The 15,683-nt window shown below is 31.3% G+C and overlaps 1 protein-coding gene across 5 annotated transcripts in view; it reads right to left on the bottom strand.

Moving 5' to 3' along the window:
• Mycbp2 (MYC binding protein 2) overlaps nucleotides 1-15,683 on the bottom strand; it is a 290,494-nt gene that overhangs the window by 141,187 nt on the left and 133,624 nt on the right. For all 5 annotated transcript variants that reach the window (XM_076872632.2, XM_076872633.2, XM_076872636.2 and 2 more), the window contains 8 exons: nucleotides 14,833-14,924; nucleotides 12,645-12,779; nucleotides 11,140-11,223; nucleotides 9,287-9,383; nucleotides 8,340-8,532; nucleotides 7,550-7,824; nucleotides 4,259-4,480; nucleotides 747-938 (listed from right to left, as the gene is read on the bottom strand). In XM_076872632.2, the coding sequence (XP_076728747.2) occupies nucleotides 747-938; nucleotides 4,259-4,480; nucleotides 7,550-7,824; nucleotides 8,340-8,532; nucleotides 9,287-9,383; nucleotides 11,140-11,223; nucleotides 12,645-12,779; nucleotides 14,833-14,924 (1,290 nt within the window). The remainder of the gene's footprint in view (nucleotides 1-746; nucleotides 939-4,258; nucleotides 4,481-7,549; nucleotides 7,825-8,339; nucleotides 8,533-9,286; nucleotides 9,384-11,139; nucleotides 11,224-12,644; nucleotides 12,780-14,832; nucleotides 14,925-15,683) is intronic.

Genomic DNA, 15,683 nt, shown 5'->3' with positions numbered 1-15,683 from the left:
GATTTCCAAAACCAATCTACAGTCTACTTTTTTGAGGGAAAATAAAAATATCAAATTTAGTCAAACCAACAGAATAAGTAAGGCAGTGAAATGGAGTGAAAAAAAAGTTACCTTAAAAAGTGAAATTGTGTTTAAAACTGTTTCAGTTGATTTTCTCAAACATAATATTTCATACTTTAAAACTTTTTAACAATGGCTACACAAGATGAATGTACTTAATGAACTGCACACAAAAATAAGTAGAATGACAAATTTTATATTATGAATATTTTACAATTAAAAACTGATATGAGTGAGACAAAAAAAATTGATTTTCCATATATATGTGGCTTGGGTAAATTGAGTGGGTAGAGCAATGATCTGAAGCTCTTTACCTTTTCAATACCATGTGTTCTTTATCAGTAGCCTGACTTAATAATACTCATCAACCAGCAATGGGAACTATTTTTCACTTTTATTGAGGCATGGAGCTGGAGTTGTGTAATAGGACAGATGAGAATCTAGTCAAGGGGAAAATGTATGCTTTATATTACTGTAACTTTCTGGGTAAAGTTATAAACAAGAAAAAGCAAAAAAAAAAAAAGGTATAAGAAAAGGCAGAAAAATAAAAAGCTGAGTTGAAAAAAGAATTTTTTTCCTAATCAACACAAGTATAAACTAGTTTTCATAAAATGAAAATACATGAAAAAAGAAACTGGAAAATTTATGTAAGTTTTTATTCAGTCTTAAAAAATATAACTTATTACCTCAGAACCCAGGGCTGATGCTGTCAGTTCACTGACAATACTGGCCAATAATCCACAAGTATTAGAGACCAGGTGGGAAGAGAAGAGTTCATTTTGTCTTCTCAGGCTGTTTCTAACTGGTAGCACAACAATAACGAGCATTTTCTCCAGAACTTCACGGAAGCTTGTCATCCCTGAGATATTCTCTTCACTCTATGATACGCGAGAAGACAAAGCGCCCAGACATTTTTTAAAATTTTACTTTCCATGAGCATTTCATTGCAAAATTTTATCATTCCACAGGACAACTGTAAAATCCAGACCAAAATCAGAGTCTATTTCTACAAATTTATCCAGTTGTATATGAAGCTTCTTTATCTACTTTTCATTTGTAAAGTCTTATTTGAATGATTAAAATCTATGTATCCTAAAAACAACGCACATTTACATAGTGTTTATGTTTTGTGTATGGAGGCAGGTACTGGGGATTGAACACAGAGACACTACCACTGAGCTACACAGGGTCTTATTGAGTTGGTGAGATTGGCCTGGAAATTGCAATCCTCCTGCCTCAGCCTCCTGAATAGCTGGGATAACAGGCGTGCATCACCATGATAGGCTATGCTTATGTTTTTAATAGCCTGAAGTACTTTTTACATATTCCCTTATTTAACTTCTAAGCCATAATCCTATAAAACAGAGAGAAAGCTATTCTTCCCACTTAAAACTTTCTCTATAATACAAGATTTCAATCAGAGATATTACTTCTAGAATATATAGAGGTGAATCAACTCTAAATCTGTGCAAATAAATTTTCTAACAAAATTCTCTTGTCCATACGTGGAGTAGGCAGTTTTACAATTATTACTATATTCAAATTTTAAAGGGAAATAAAATTCCAATTTTTACAGTGGAAAAAATATAATTTAAGAAATCAAAATCCCATTAAAAACCAAAGGAAAAACATGAAAAATATTATTAATTTAGCTGATATCCAGCATGAAAATTATTTGTTCTCTGCCATCTTCTATGTCTTTAAGCCTAAACTGAACAGAAAGTGAAATGTACGATTTCATCAGGAAGCCATAGTAACCAAAATCTCAGGGTACAGAGGGGCACAGAGTTAGATTACTCTGTTCTCAAAACAAATCAAATATGTAAAAGAATGTACTTTCAATCGAATTGGAAATTAGCTGACCTTTCAATTAAAATCATCATGACCACAATTTTAACTTCTTTCTTAATATAATTTTAGGCTGAAAAAAAATTCAGATATAACTTTTCATATTTAAGTTATTTCTATTACAATTTGAATAAAATCACCATAATATTTTGATTCACTTCTAATCTAGTTCTTATGAATTTAAAATAGTCAATTTTTGATCTTCATTAAAACCCTAATTCTTTTATCCCTTTTAACTTCCCATTCTCCAGAAACTTGACTTTCTGGGAAAATATCAGAAAGTTAGCTTTTGATAAAATTCAACCCTCAGTTGTACTCCATAAATCAAGAATCTTGCTATGCTTCGCTGGAGTGGGGAGGGAATGGTGAGAGATTATATGAAGTGTGTTCATTTATGCCTGTTTAGTATTTAATTAGTAGTTGCTGAGATTAATACAAGAAACTTGCCAGATAGTACAGCGTTAATAGTTTGTCAATGTGATTTGCTGAAGGACCAAATTTTTTAAAAACAGCCACTAAACTTTTAGAAAAATGTACTCTCATTTGCTCATGGTGGCAAATACAAGCTGAAACTAGCTTTTCAAAAGTGATTTGGCACTTTGGAACAAACTAACATACTTTCCTTTGAATTAAGAATTTTTCTACAATTAAAGGTTTATACTTGGAAAATAATCATAAATACGCATGAAAATTTAGGCAATGATATTTCTAGGAGCATTGTTTAAAATACTGTAATACTGAGAATATTGTAAATGTGTGTGTGTGTGTGTGTGTGTGTGTGTGTGTGAATGATTATACTATACTGAAATGTCAGAATGCTTTGTCCACAAAATATGGTGGAAGGATATATATTCAGACTATTATTAATGTACACATACAAATATACAATTATTATTAATAATCACTACGTATTAGCAGTTTTAAAAAATTCACTGTATATATAATTTTTTTAATACTATAACACTAAAGGGAATTACAAAATAAAACATCAGATTATCCATAACTTTATCATCCATACATTATTTTCATCACTAAGTATACTCTTCCAATCAATGAATTTTGCATACATATTTAACATAGTCATCATTGCATATATACACTTTTGTTTTCATTTTTCAAATATTTTAAAAGATTTCTCTTAACATTAAATGTAAATATATCTGTTTTTAATGGCTGAACCATTATTCTATGAACCATATTCTATGAAGTTAATATACCCATTCAGCTATTTCAGTTAGTGAAGAACATTTATTTAAAGTTCTAATTAGGGTTTCTAAATTTTATTTTTAGTAAAATGCATATAGGTTTCATCTACAAATTATTCCCTGAATTTTCTGTGAAAACACTCGTAACACATTAACAGTGAAATGAAAATTCATCTTGAGGTTATCTGCTAGTTTACAGAATCCCAATTCAAGGGCTGTATTTATATTTTCACTCCTGTCTCAACTAGCAACTAATAAAAATTCCAGTGAACAGTAAATACACAATAAATACTAAAAGACTGAAGAAAAGGATTATTTAGACTAATTAAATAATGCCACAAGCAATGTATACGGTTAGTAGTTTTCTTCATAGTCTCACCAGCATAGGAATTTATAAGAGAATAATTTTTCTTAATTCCATAGAAACACACTGATACCTTAATATTACTTTCATTCTCTATTAATAAGAGAGAACTTTTTCCCACACTGGCTCTTATATTTACTTTTAGTATTTCTTCTGGTATCCTGCAAAGATACTACATTAACTCCCTGCAACTTTTCTTTCCATTGTTGAAACTTTCTTCACTCTTTTTCTGTTGATTTAGTCAACAGAAAATTGTTACTGTACAATAATTAGGAAAACTTTTCTATGTTCTATTTCTTGCTTCTTGAGTCACTGGGTTACAGGTGTGTACCACTGCACCTGGCTTCCACTTTTACCGATTAGTTCCCATTTGGAGAGTAAATATATAAGAATGCCTTTTAGTTAATTTTTCTCTGTAGCACTTTCTAGTAAAACAAAAGTAGTTGTTAATTTACTAAAACGTTTTACAGAAGAAATCTTAAAAGTTCTTTATTTCCATATCATTCTATCTTGAAAACTTAAAATATAACATTAGAAAAGAAAAGACTTATTGTATTTGGAACTTAACCTTTAAATGATACAGCCAAAAACCAAATATATAGCTGTTCATTGCATAACTCACTTTGTAAGTAAATGAAAATCTTTTAAAAATTTAAATCTGGCTGTTGTTATGAAACAGATAATCATTTGTTAAATAATCAATGGGTAAACATATTTGCTAACACAGAAAAATAAGCAGTTTTATTGCTTCATTATAAAAGAAATTTCAGAAAAGACCTACTTGACTGAGTTTCTCCATTTGTGCTACCAAAAGGGGAAAACGATGAACTAGTGTTGAGTCATTCTCTGTGCTAACTTGTTTAACAATTGATCTCAGTAGTACTTCTCCATCATATGCAATAGGAAAAATAGAAGTCAGCTTAACTGAAGTGTGACATAAAGCTGACATAACAGCTGCAAGGAGTCTGCTACTTGAGGTCTTAAAGTTTGCTTCTTGGATATCCTTTAAAAACAAATAAACAAAAATTCCCATTAAGAAATACTGCATCAATATAAACCATATTTCTGAATATATAAATAGTACATTTTTTAAAATTATACCAAAATTTTCTAACAATTATTTAAATTGTTTTGTTATGGGATAATATCACATCAATCTTAAAATACAATTTTGACTATCCAATGAATATGGAAGTTATGGTCAACAAAAACAAGCATCCAGGTCTCTAGTAAATCAAAGTTAATATTTATGTATCTCCATAGTCAATGTTCTCTTTAGCATTGTTTTCAAAGGGAGATGTCGTATTAGAATATACAGTATTTTCCTGTAAGCACTCAAACTATTTTTCTCAAATAATAAATTATTTAAATTATAATTCTATACTACTATAGTAACACTTTACTAAGGTCACAAAATTATGTTATCACATTTCAGTTTATCCAAAAATTTAGTAGCATACCTATAAAATTTTATATAAAAATATTAAAAACTTATCCACATAGAATATCTTAACTCACAAAAATTGTGAACATAGTACTTAGTTCATCAAACATTTGTTACAAAGTCAAGCATAATGCAAGACCATATTCCCTAAGTTGAACCAATGCTTGCTAAACATTATCTGTTGAGCAGCAAAGGAAGAAAATAACCATATTAGAGTGGTATCGTTGAAAGTGAGAGAGTAATTAAGTTACATACTAGTGAAGGCAATAATTGTGCTATCCACTATAATGTGCTATCCACTATGTTACTATTTAAGTCCTAAAATCTCCTGTCACATGGATCCAAAGTTGTCCAGGAAACCCCAGTAATGAAACTGAGTTGGGAGGGAGGTGGATCAAACAGGTGGGGTAGGACTTTCAGTACAATGTTGAATAGAAGGAGTGACAGCACTTGTACCTTCTTTCCAAACTTAGGGCAGCATTTAATATTTAACCACTAAGTTGGATGTCAACTGTTGATTTTCTATAGATACTCTTTATCCACAAAATAAGAAAGTTTTATTACTTCCTAGTTTGCCAAGAAGTTTTCATCACTGAATGACTTAATTTTACCAACATTTTTTCCCACAAGCAATTGAGAGGATCATATAATTTTTTGCTATTTAGTTAAAATGAATTACATCGATTTTTCAATTGTTAAATTTACCTAAGATAAAATCCATGATATATTTTGGGATTTGATTTAATAAAAATTTAATGAAGTTCTATGTTTCTTAGTGATACTTGTCTGTTATTTTGTTGTTGTTGTTGTTATATCTTTTGTTAGATTCTGGTGTCAGGCACGATAGTACTAAATTCATAAAATCAGTGTTGCCTCATATATTTTCTGAAAGAATTTCTAGAAAATCGGCATTACTTCTTTCTAATTGTCTAAGAAAATCCATGAATGACAATATCTGGGCCTGGAATTTATTTAATGGGAAAGTTTTAAAAAATGAATTTTTTGAATAGATATAAGGCAATTTGGATTTTTAATTTTTTTATTGTATCAGTTTTAATAGTTACATTTTTAAAGGAAACTGTCAGCTTCCTTTGAAGTTGTAAAATTCCTAAGTTTATCTATTACATTTTTATTATCACTTTAACATAAGTTGGATCTATAGTGATATTCCTTCTTTTATTTCTGATAATAGTATTTTATGTTTTTTTTTCTCTGTATCTTATCTCTCTCAAAAAGGCTTGTTAGATGTTTATCAATTTTTCTTTTGAAAAAACCAAACTGCAGCTTCTTAATTTTCTCTGTTTTCTATTTCACTGAGTTCTCTCCTTATTATTATTGTTTTCTTTTTTTCTTACTTGAGGTTTGATTTGCTTATCTCTGGGCCACATCTCAGCCCCTACCCTTTTTTTTAAATTTCACTAAGTTGCTTAGGCTAACGTTGAACTAGTAATCCTCCTGCATCAGTCTCCCAAGCCACTGGGATTACATGAGCCACCACACTCAGTTCCTTCTGGCCTTCTTAAAGTGGAATTTTAGATATTAGTTCTAAACATTTCTTCTTTGCTAGTATAAGCAATTAAAAAGTATATATTTCTCTGAGTAATGCAATAGCTACATCTCACCAATTCTGATGTTAGATTTTTCATCTTTCAATGTTTAGTATTTAAAGTTTCTTTTATTATTTCTTCTTTCATCCACTGATTACTTAAAAGTATTGTCAAAGTTTTCTAATTTAATTTTGTTGTGAACTGAAAACACATCTTTATGCTTTTAATCTTTTCAAACTTACTCAACTTAAATTTATGTCCTAACACATGATGTATCTTGGTGAATATCCCAAGTGTACTTGAAAAGAAACTGCAGCCTGCAGTTGCATATTCTAGTTTATAAATGTCAACTAGATCAAGGTAGTTGATAGCACTGTTCCAGTCTTCTGTATCTCTGATTTTTTGTTGTTGTTGTTGTTCTTTAGTTTTCCTGTCAATTAATGAAAGAGGAGCACTGAGGGATCCAACTATCAAGTGAATTTGTCTATTTCTCATTGTAGGTTTGTCAGGTTTTTGCCCCTGTGTTTGGAAACTGTGATTTGGTGCATAAACATCTATGAAAGTTGAAGGCTAGGGTTGTAGATCAGTGGTACAGCACTTGACTAGCATGTGTCAGGCATTGGGTTCCATTCTCAGCACCACATATAAAACAAATAAATAAATAAAGTCCATCAATAACTAATAAAAATATTTTTAAAAAAAGAATGAGTGAATGATATAACCATGTCTGTTCACTCAAGGCCTCTCTCCTTCCTGTTCTTGCAGACGTGGAGGTGTCAAGGGTCACTGTCTGATGCTGTCCTCCTCACACACTCTCTCCTCTATTATCTATTACCCTCTCATTCATACTGCCACCAATAGACTCCAAGAGTAAGTCAACAGGTTCACAAATGCATTGATTAAAAGATGATAAACAGAAAACAAATTTTTAAACCTATATTATGTAAATCATAGATACCAAATTGCTTTCTACTTTACCTTTTAAAAAGATAAAAAGATGGAGACAACTGCAACTTACTTTCTGAAAGCATACTAAATAATGTATCATATTTTCAACTTTGACTTTATAAACTTAAATTACCTGATCCAAACAATTCAAGAGATCACAAAGGCAAGCCCACTGTAATGCAGGAGTTGGGTAGAAAGAATGAAAACAGGCAGTAAAAGTATTATGACACTCCTGGAGGACAGCCTCTAAAAGACTCAAGGGTTGACTGAGATATCCTTGAGGATCATTATCCAACTTCACCATGCAGTGGTCAACTCCTTCTGATAAAATTTTTCTTAACAAAGTTCTGGTTTTTCCAATACACTCAGCTAATTTGCTAGTTTCTTCTACAACTGCTTTTCCTGTAGCTGTAAGGGGAAAAAAGTAAACTGCTAATTAATGTTACTAATTAAGTACTAATTAATACAAATACTCAACAGGCATTAAAATAATATAATTTCATAATTAACTATGTAACTAAAATCACAAATAACCTAGAAATTAAACAATTTAAGAGATTGAGTGTGGTCCAAAATTATTCCTTCAAAAAAATCTAAATGGAAAAAAATGAACTGTTTTTGATATTTAAGTTCAAACCATTTGTTGATAAAATATTTCTATTGAACAAATATGTGTAAAATAACACTTTCATTAGAATATTTTATCTTAGCCCATGATGGTTTTTTGTTATCAGAATGATATAAAATCTATTTTATTTTTATAAACAAATACACAAGAGTCACAGTAAGCTAAGTGTCTCGCCTCATTTTTGGAGCAGCTTAAAACCAAGTGGAGATCTTTAACTCCTGGTAAGCTTTACAAAAATCTTCTCTCAAGGTCTCAAATGTTTTCTCCCTAAAGCCATTTAATAACTACAACATACCTGACACTGGGTAAATTTCGCAGGTATAGACACGCAATAACCTCAGACAACAGGTTCCCACAAAGCGTAGTCTCTCTAAATCTAGAAGTGTAGCTGTGAACTGGAATCCTTTTAATCCTCTAAGTTCTTCAACTCCTAAGACTAAGGTGGTCCAACTCCAGTGAAGAATACTCAGCAATGACTCAAAACATTCCTAATCCAGAATATGAAAAAATAGACAAAAATTATGAGACCAGAGGTTGAATCAAAATAGAAGTAATGACATGTAACTTCAAAACCTCTTTATCTTGAACTTTTTTACTAAGTTTGTCAGCCCAAATCATAGACACTCTTGTAGTTCACTTACTAAATTACCATTAAGAAGAGTATATTTGAAGTTTGACAAAGAAGATAAAGCAGGCATTTAGAAACATTCTTCAGTATTTATGCATTTAAAAAAAATTAACTCAGACTTCCTGAATGGACACATTATGATCTCTGAATTGCATCAAGTGACTTTTCATTCTGCCATGGTAACCCCGAGAGCATAGTGCAACTTTCAATGCAGAATGGGGATGATCAAGCAGTTTAACAAGTTCCTACTTGGACAAGCAAATCTTCTACTTAGTTCCTCAAGTATTAAAGTAATGCTTTGTGGGACAACACTATGCTTAACTTTCTCTTCATCTTCTAATTCCTTCATATATGCATTCATGCATGACTTAATCGAAAAGCTAACATTTATTTCAAAAATGGGAAGGCCACGTCAACTGGGCATCATAGGCAACACCTCCATTATTCCACTTAAAGTATATATTATATTTGGCCTAGAATATAAATGTTAATACAGAAGCATATCTGACTTCAGAAAGCTATACTGAGAAATTCTTAGAAGATAGCAGACAAATATTAAATATCAATGAAACAATGCTGAATGAAAAAGTTGAAATTTTTAAAAAATGGCTTACCACTGAGACAGTTCTTGCAAAAGATCTCTTTAAAATGTGTACAGGTTCACTGGTTTGTTGTTTGCCTTTTGAAGCACTGCCATCACTGGTTGGAAGTCTGAAGGTAACAGATGCACATAAAGTAATGCTGAAAAATCTGACAACATTTTTCTTTTTTTTTAAAACACACATTTTTGCAATAGAAAAATAATTAAGTAAAACATTTAGTTCTGGGGGGTGGGGGCAGGTAAAAACACCAATAGGGAGCTTTTTGGAAACACTTTCCAACACTTACAAAGTTTTTAGGATGTCAAATACTTTCTTTAAATTCTACCTGGGTAAGACTGGAATAGAGGCTTTCTCCTCTTGTAGAGAACATATGTAATTTAAGTTCTGCAGCAACACTACTATTTAATGCTATTATCAAAAAGTTATTCAATCAATATTAGTTAGGAGTTGTCCAATGCAACTTGTTATGTTCATAAAGCTATGCATTACAAACAATGACTATAACAGACATTGCATTAAAAACAATTCTGTAGTACCTACCTAGGATTTCAAAAAACAAATGAATAAACCAACCAAACAGAAAACTCCCTTCTTGGGAAAAATGAAGTTTGTAACATTCATGTTCTTTAAGCAATTATTTGGAAGAAAGACGGGAAGAAGAGAATTCCTGTTCTAGAAGCATTGCTTCTGATTTTTTACTATTAAAAAATGTGGCATATATACACAATGGAATTTTACTCAGCAATAAAAGAGAATAAAATCACGGCATTTGCAGGTAAATGGATGGCGCTGGAGAAGACAATGCTAAGTTAGTCAATACCCCCCAAAAACAAATACTGAATGTTTTCATCTGATATAAGGAGGCTGACTCATAGTGGGGTAGGGAGGGAAAGCATGGGAGGAATAGATTAATTCTAGATAGGGAAGAGGGGTGGGAGGAAAAGGGAGGAGGCAGGGGATTAGCAAGGATGGTGGAATGTGATGGACATCATTATCCAAAGTACATGTATGAGGACACGAATTGGGTGTCAACCTGCTTTATATACAAACAGAAATATGAAAAATTGTGATATATATGTATAATAAGAATTGTTATGCAAAAAAGTACATATATAAAGACATGAATTGGCATGTACATACTTTATATACAAAGATATGAAAAATTGTGCTCTATATGTGTAATAAGAATTGTAATGCATTCCGCTGTCTTGTATTTAAGAAAAATCAATTAAATTGAAGAAAAATGATAACATTTTTAGTGAGGGTTATATCCATTTCATTTTTTTATTCTAGTACTGCAATAATGTAGAAATACACATAAGCATATGCCTCCAAATGCCTGAATAACCATGGACTAATTAAAATTCTTAATGTCAAAAAAGTCACACAAAAAAGCTGTTATTTAATATTTCAATTAGACATGGAAATTCATCAACAATAAGGGATTTTCCAACTCCTTCCACCATAAGATAAATAAGAAACGTAACACTAAGGTAAACTGATTAAGCCTTTATCTAAAGTACTCCTCCCACACCCAATTACATTTCTTTAAGACTAATTTGGATAAAAATTGTAAGAAAAAAAAATTTTTAAAAATCAGTTGTTAAAATATGATTATAGGCATAACACTATCAATGTGAATCTTTAGGCAAAGTTTAAAATTAAGCCTGATAAAGAAAATGTTTTAAAATATGCAAATTATTAACTAAATGTTTTTGTTAAATCAGCTGCATTTTTATAAGTATATTGTAATTTCTAGAATGCTTCAGTAAATTCTCCTTTATTATGCACATATTTTATACTGGCTCTACTTCAGTATAGCAAATGAATAAGCCACATTAATTAAATATAAATATGCAAAATACCTGTATAATAATTGGGGTATCTGACCAGCATTGACATCTGTACCATTATTTGATTTCTTTGAACTCTTAAACTGGAAAACAACACTAAGAAGAGAAAAATTAATGATGTTTAAAACAACATGGTCTAAGATTCATTAAAAGAACTAAGAAATTAATAATCATGCTTTCAAATCTTACAATAGTGTAAATTATTCATTGCTTTCAGAAAAAAAGAAAGACATAAGTACTGTTCTGATTTTTAACTATAAATGACTGAATCAGCAAAATGAAGGAAATGAATGTAATCAGGAACTCTACAGATGTCCTGCTCAGTCCTAGTCCTCTAGCTCATCTTTCTGGACAGCAAGCAGTAAACTTAACAAAAGATTTCCACTTACAAACAATATAAAATCTATTTGATTACATGCATTACAGAGTTAAGCCTTAAAGTTCCAAGATATTCCAAGTTTGACCAAACTGTAAATGGGAACCACACAGTCCAGGGTCAGACCAGTCTTCTCAGTTCTAGCAAACAATCTTAAGAGTAAGTTGAATTGCATACATACAACAGAATTAATTTTCCTACAGCAGGCTCCTTGAATATTCAGCAACACAGAATTCACTTATTAAACCAGCCTGGATTTTTTTTTTTTTTTTGGTCTGCTCTGATTTTGAGTTGAACTAAACTGAAATATACCAATATATAGCTTGTACCCATTTCAAATAGTTTACACTAAGTGTAATAAGGAATTTCTTTTACAAATGATAGTTATTCCCAACTCATGAATCAGAGTTAGAGTATGAAGTAAGAGTAGAGGTAAGAGTAGTAGTAAGAGTATGAAGAATGCTGGATTTAGAGTTAATAGATTCCAGGTCCAGATCTAGCTCTGCCACATGATTACCATAGAACTCTAAATAAATCATTTCCTCCTTGTTTCTCTAGTCCCCGGGTACAAAATGGGCTAATCACTACTCACAAAATTACTAAGGGCACCAAATGAGATAACATATATGAAAATGTTGTATAAATTAAAAACCACTCTATAGATGAAAGTTATTTTTAAGAAGAAAAATTTTGCCTATATTTCATTAAAACTATCATTTCAGACCACAGAAGCTTTGCAATTTATAAAGTGTTTACACATGCACTGTCAAATTTAACTATAAGTATCTGTTTCTTTTTTATGGTTCCAAAGTCCTCAAAACTCCTCAATATTGTCATTCTCCTCAAGCTAATTTCTAATTTGTAATAAAGCTTTCAAGCAATTTGATACTCAGAAACACACACAAATGCTGTCTTATAAGACATTATAAACAGTAGTTTATAATTAGTTTCCTGTTCTGTCTAGACTTTAACTTGAAATATTCGCTTACTGGCATATGATGATACATAAACTTAATTTTTAGCAATTATGTTCTAATCATATGAAGCTTTTTATCCTGCTTAAAGTCCTCTGAGTCTTTGAAAGAATATTTCACAGATGAAAATGAGAACTGTTTAAGCAAGACTTCAATATTCTACTTACCCATCATCTGTTGTAATAGATGCTTGTCCATGAGAACCACAGTCACTGCTGGGTCCTGACACTCGAGCCCACGCTACATACCACCATCCTGCTTGCAGGAGAACTGGTTCATCAAACATCATTGCATATTTTTCTCTGAGAAAGATTAGTGAGTCAAAGACAATGCCTTTGTACTTCCCTGTCACATACATTTATTTTTTAAATCCTCTATAACCAAACCATAAAAATAATATTTTAAGATTCTTGTCGGCATTAAAAACCTTCCATATAAAAAGTCTAGACATGACCACAAGGAAGTTAACAGTTACTTGTGTTATGTTGCTAGATCTCCTCTTCTTGGTTTCTACAACATGCTTATAAAACTTTCCTATTAAAATAAGATGAACATTTTGCAGAAAATGAAAATCTGGACTTAAATTTTAAAGTTTACTCATTCAGCTCAAGTGTTCTGAGAGTCAGCAAGCTAGGAAAATGGCTCTGGAGTCAAGTCCAGCATTCCAAACCTGGCTTTGTGACTTGGCAGCTGGAGACTCTGGGCAAGTTACTATATCCTCTTTGTACCTCAGTTTCTTTATCTGAAAATCGAGGTGAAAATAATGTCTAGTTCAGGACTGAATTCATCAAGTATATGGAAAGGAACATGTTACACAGTAACTACAGACAAAAGTATATTGATTTTAGAGGAGACAAAAGACTTGATTTAATTAAGGGCATCTGCCAAAGGACAGTCAATTACAAAGTACTAGGTAACAGAGTAGAAAGAACTATTTGTAACTAGGATTAAGAAGAATGAAAAGCCTTGAAGGAAGTGGAGAATGCCAAGAACAAATCTGTAGAGGTGAGAAAAAGTATAAGAGAGGATTAGGAAAAGGCAGGGTGTCTACTTGATTATTGCATTATAACAGATGGAAGAAGAATAATAGGCAAAAGGTCAAAAAAGTATGTTAGTGCTAGCCTTGAGAGTCTGGGCTTCATTAAAAGGGTAATGAAGAAAATCCAGATGACTTCTTAACACATGAAGTACATGCTATCATCTTTGGCTCATAATCATATACTGAAAGCAAATGGTAAATGACAATGGCATAATTAAAGCTTGTGAAACTTAGTTAACTGATTAGCTTTCCTGAATTTTCCCCTCATGACCATTTGTATAAAACATTAAGAATTACTGAAAATTATCTGTTGATATTGACTAATACCTAAAATGATGATTCACTCTTTAGTGAATTTGTAAAAGCATATTCATAGCAGATTAGTTTTCTTCAGATTCACTCTTTAGGTTGTCAAAAGTATATATCTGGTAAAAGCAAAATGAATGACTTACTTTCATCCTTATTTCAGAAAATATACATTTCCTATTGCAAAAATCCTATAAACAATCCACAAGGTTTTCTTAACACAGTTAATATTGTGAAGTATAGTATAGTATTATTATTACAAAGCTCGGATATATTTTTTCACATCATAACATTCCCTGACTCAAACCATTAACTTATCATAGAATAGTGTTGAGATAATTCTTAGGATTACACGGAGGACAGATCAAACCTAAGTTTCCTATTTACGAACCTTCATAAATAAACCTACTGCTGTGGCAAGCTGCCTAGAGCCTTCAGTAAAGCTGGTCATCTTACAAAGTGTGTTATTGTCAAGCATATTCTACTGGTATGACATCAGAGTACATAGGACTACTTGACACTATATGTATGTAATAAATGACTATCAGTTACTAAAACACAAGCAAACTAGGTGTTCTCTCATGGATGCAACAAAAGGATGCAAAATATATGCATTTCTCTACTTTTTGAACCAATTTATCTTGTGAAATAAAGTTGCAAAGAATACTAATATTTTTGATCAAGTATCATTAAAACAGATACTAACATTTCCTAATACAGTCACCTGCTGCCTACACAGATTGCATATAGGATCATGGCTGTACCATATGGCTAATGTATAAAGCAGGCTATCCATCTTAATGTTTACACAAGAACAAAATTGCCTGATAATGCATTTCTCAAGAGTATCCTCATCACTAAGTGGGATATGACTACATATAATTTAATTTGCAAAAACATATTCATAGCAGATTAGTTAAAACTTTTTTAAAGTTATATCCACTTATTTGTAATAAATTTCTAATTTTAAGCAGATAAGGATTACACTGAAAAATGAACAAATCATTTACCTAGCAGCACAGTCATAAGCCAACACATCAGTTTCTGCTAGAAGGTCTCCATCAGTCTCATGATCTCCTCCATCAGGACCCAACTCAAACAGCTGAGGACAAAAAAAAAATATATTTTTCCCAATCATTTTATTATATAAATCTACTGACTAATGTGTTTATAATTTTGTGTGTGTCTAATATACACAGAACTAACTACACAGAATATAAAAATCTCATACCTACTACTAAAGTTTTTAATTATTTACTGAACTACATAAAACACATTAAATTAAAAAAAATATACAACATTTTATGGCTTATATTAATATGTCTTCCTTACATATACATTTATTATATCAAATGCTCTAAATAGCTCTATACTAGAAATTTTGTATATGATATAATCAATAAAGTAAGAATATAAACATCTGAAGGAGGTGAGAGAACTGGACCAAAGAATTTTTATCTCAGAGTTTCTAAATGAGGTAAACTCTTATGAATACTGGCTAGCTATAAGACCCTGGGACCTAGTTTCCTCATCCATAAAAAGAGGTTGGACAATAAACAGTATTACCCACCTCATACTAAATATGAGAAAATTAAATAAAATAGTACTTAAAAAACCTCAAAAAATACCTAGCAAAAAGGGTATAAGAATATTAGCTGTAGAGAGAGAAGAATAACAGGTGATAGGATCCTTTAAAAAAAGAAAAATCAAGTCATAAAAAACAGTTCAAAAAATAATAGAGCTGGGGTTGTAGCTCAGTTGGTAGAGCGTTTGCCTTGCATGTGGGAGGCACTGGGTTCAATCATCAGCACCAGATAAAACAAATAAATAAAATAAAGGCATTGTGTCTGTTTACAACTGA

The sequence above is a fragment of the Callospermophilus lateralis genome, chromosome 12 (genome assembly GCF_048772815.1).
Source record: "Callospermophilus lateralis isolate mCalLat2 chromosome 12, mCalLat2.hap1, whole genome shotgun sequence".
Classification (NCBI taxonomy): domain Eukaryota; kingdom Metazoa; phylum Chordata; class Mammalia; order Rodentia; family Sciuridae; genus Callospermophilus; species Callospermophilus lateralis.
Note: the sequence above shows the minus strand (reverse complement) of the source record. Positions and strands in the feature narration are given on the sequence as shown.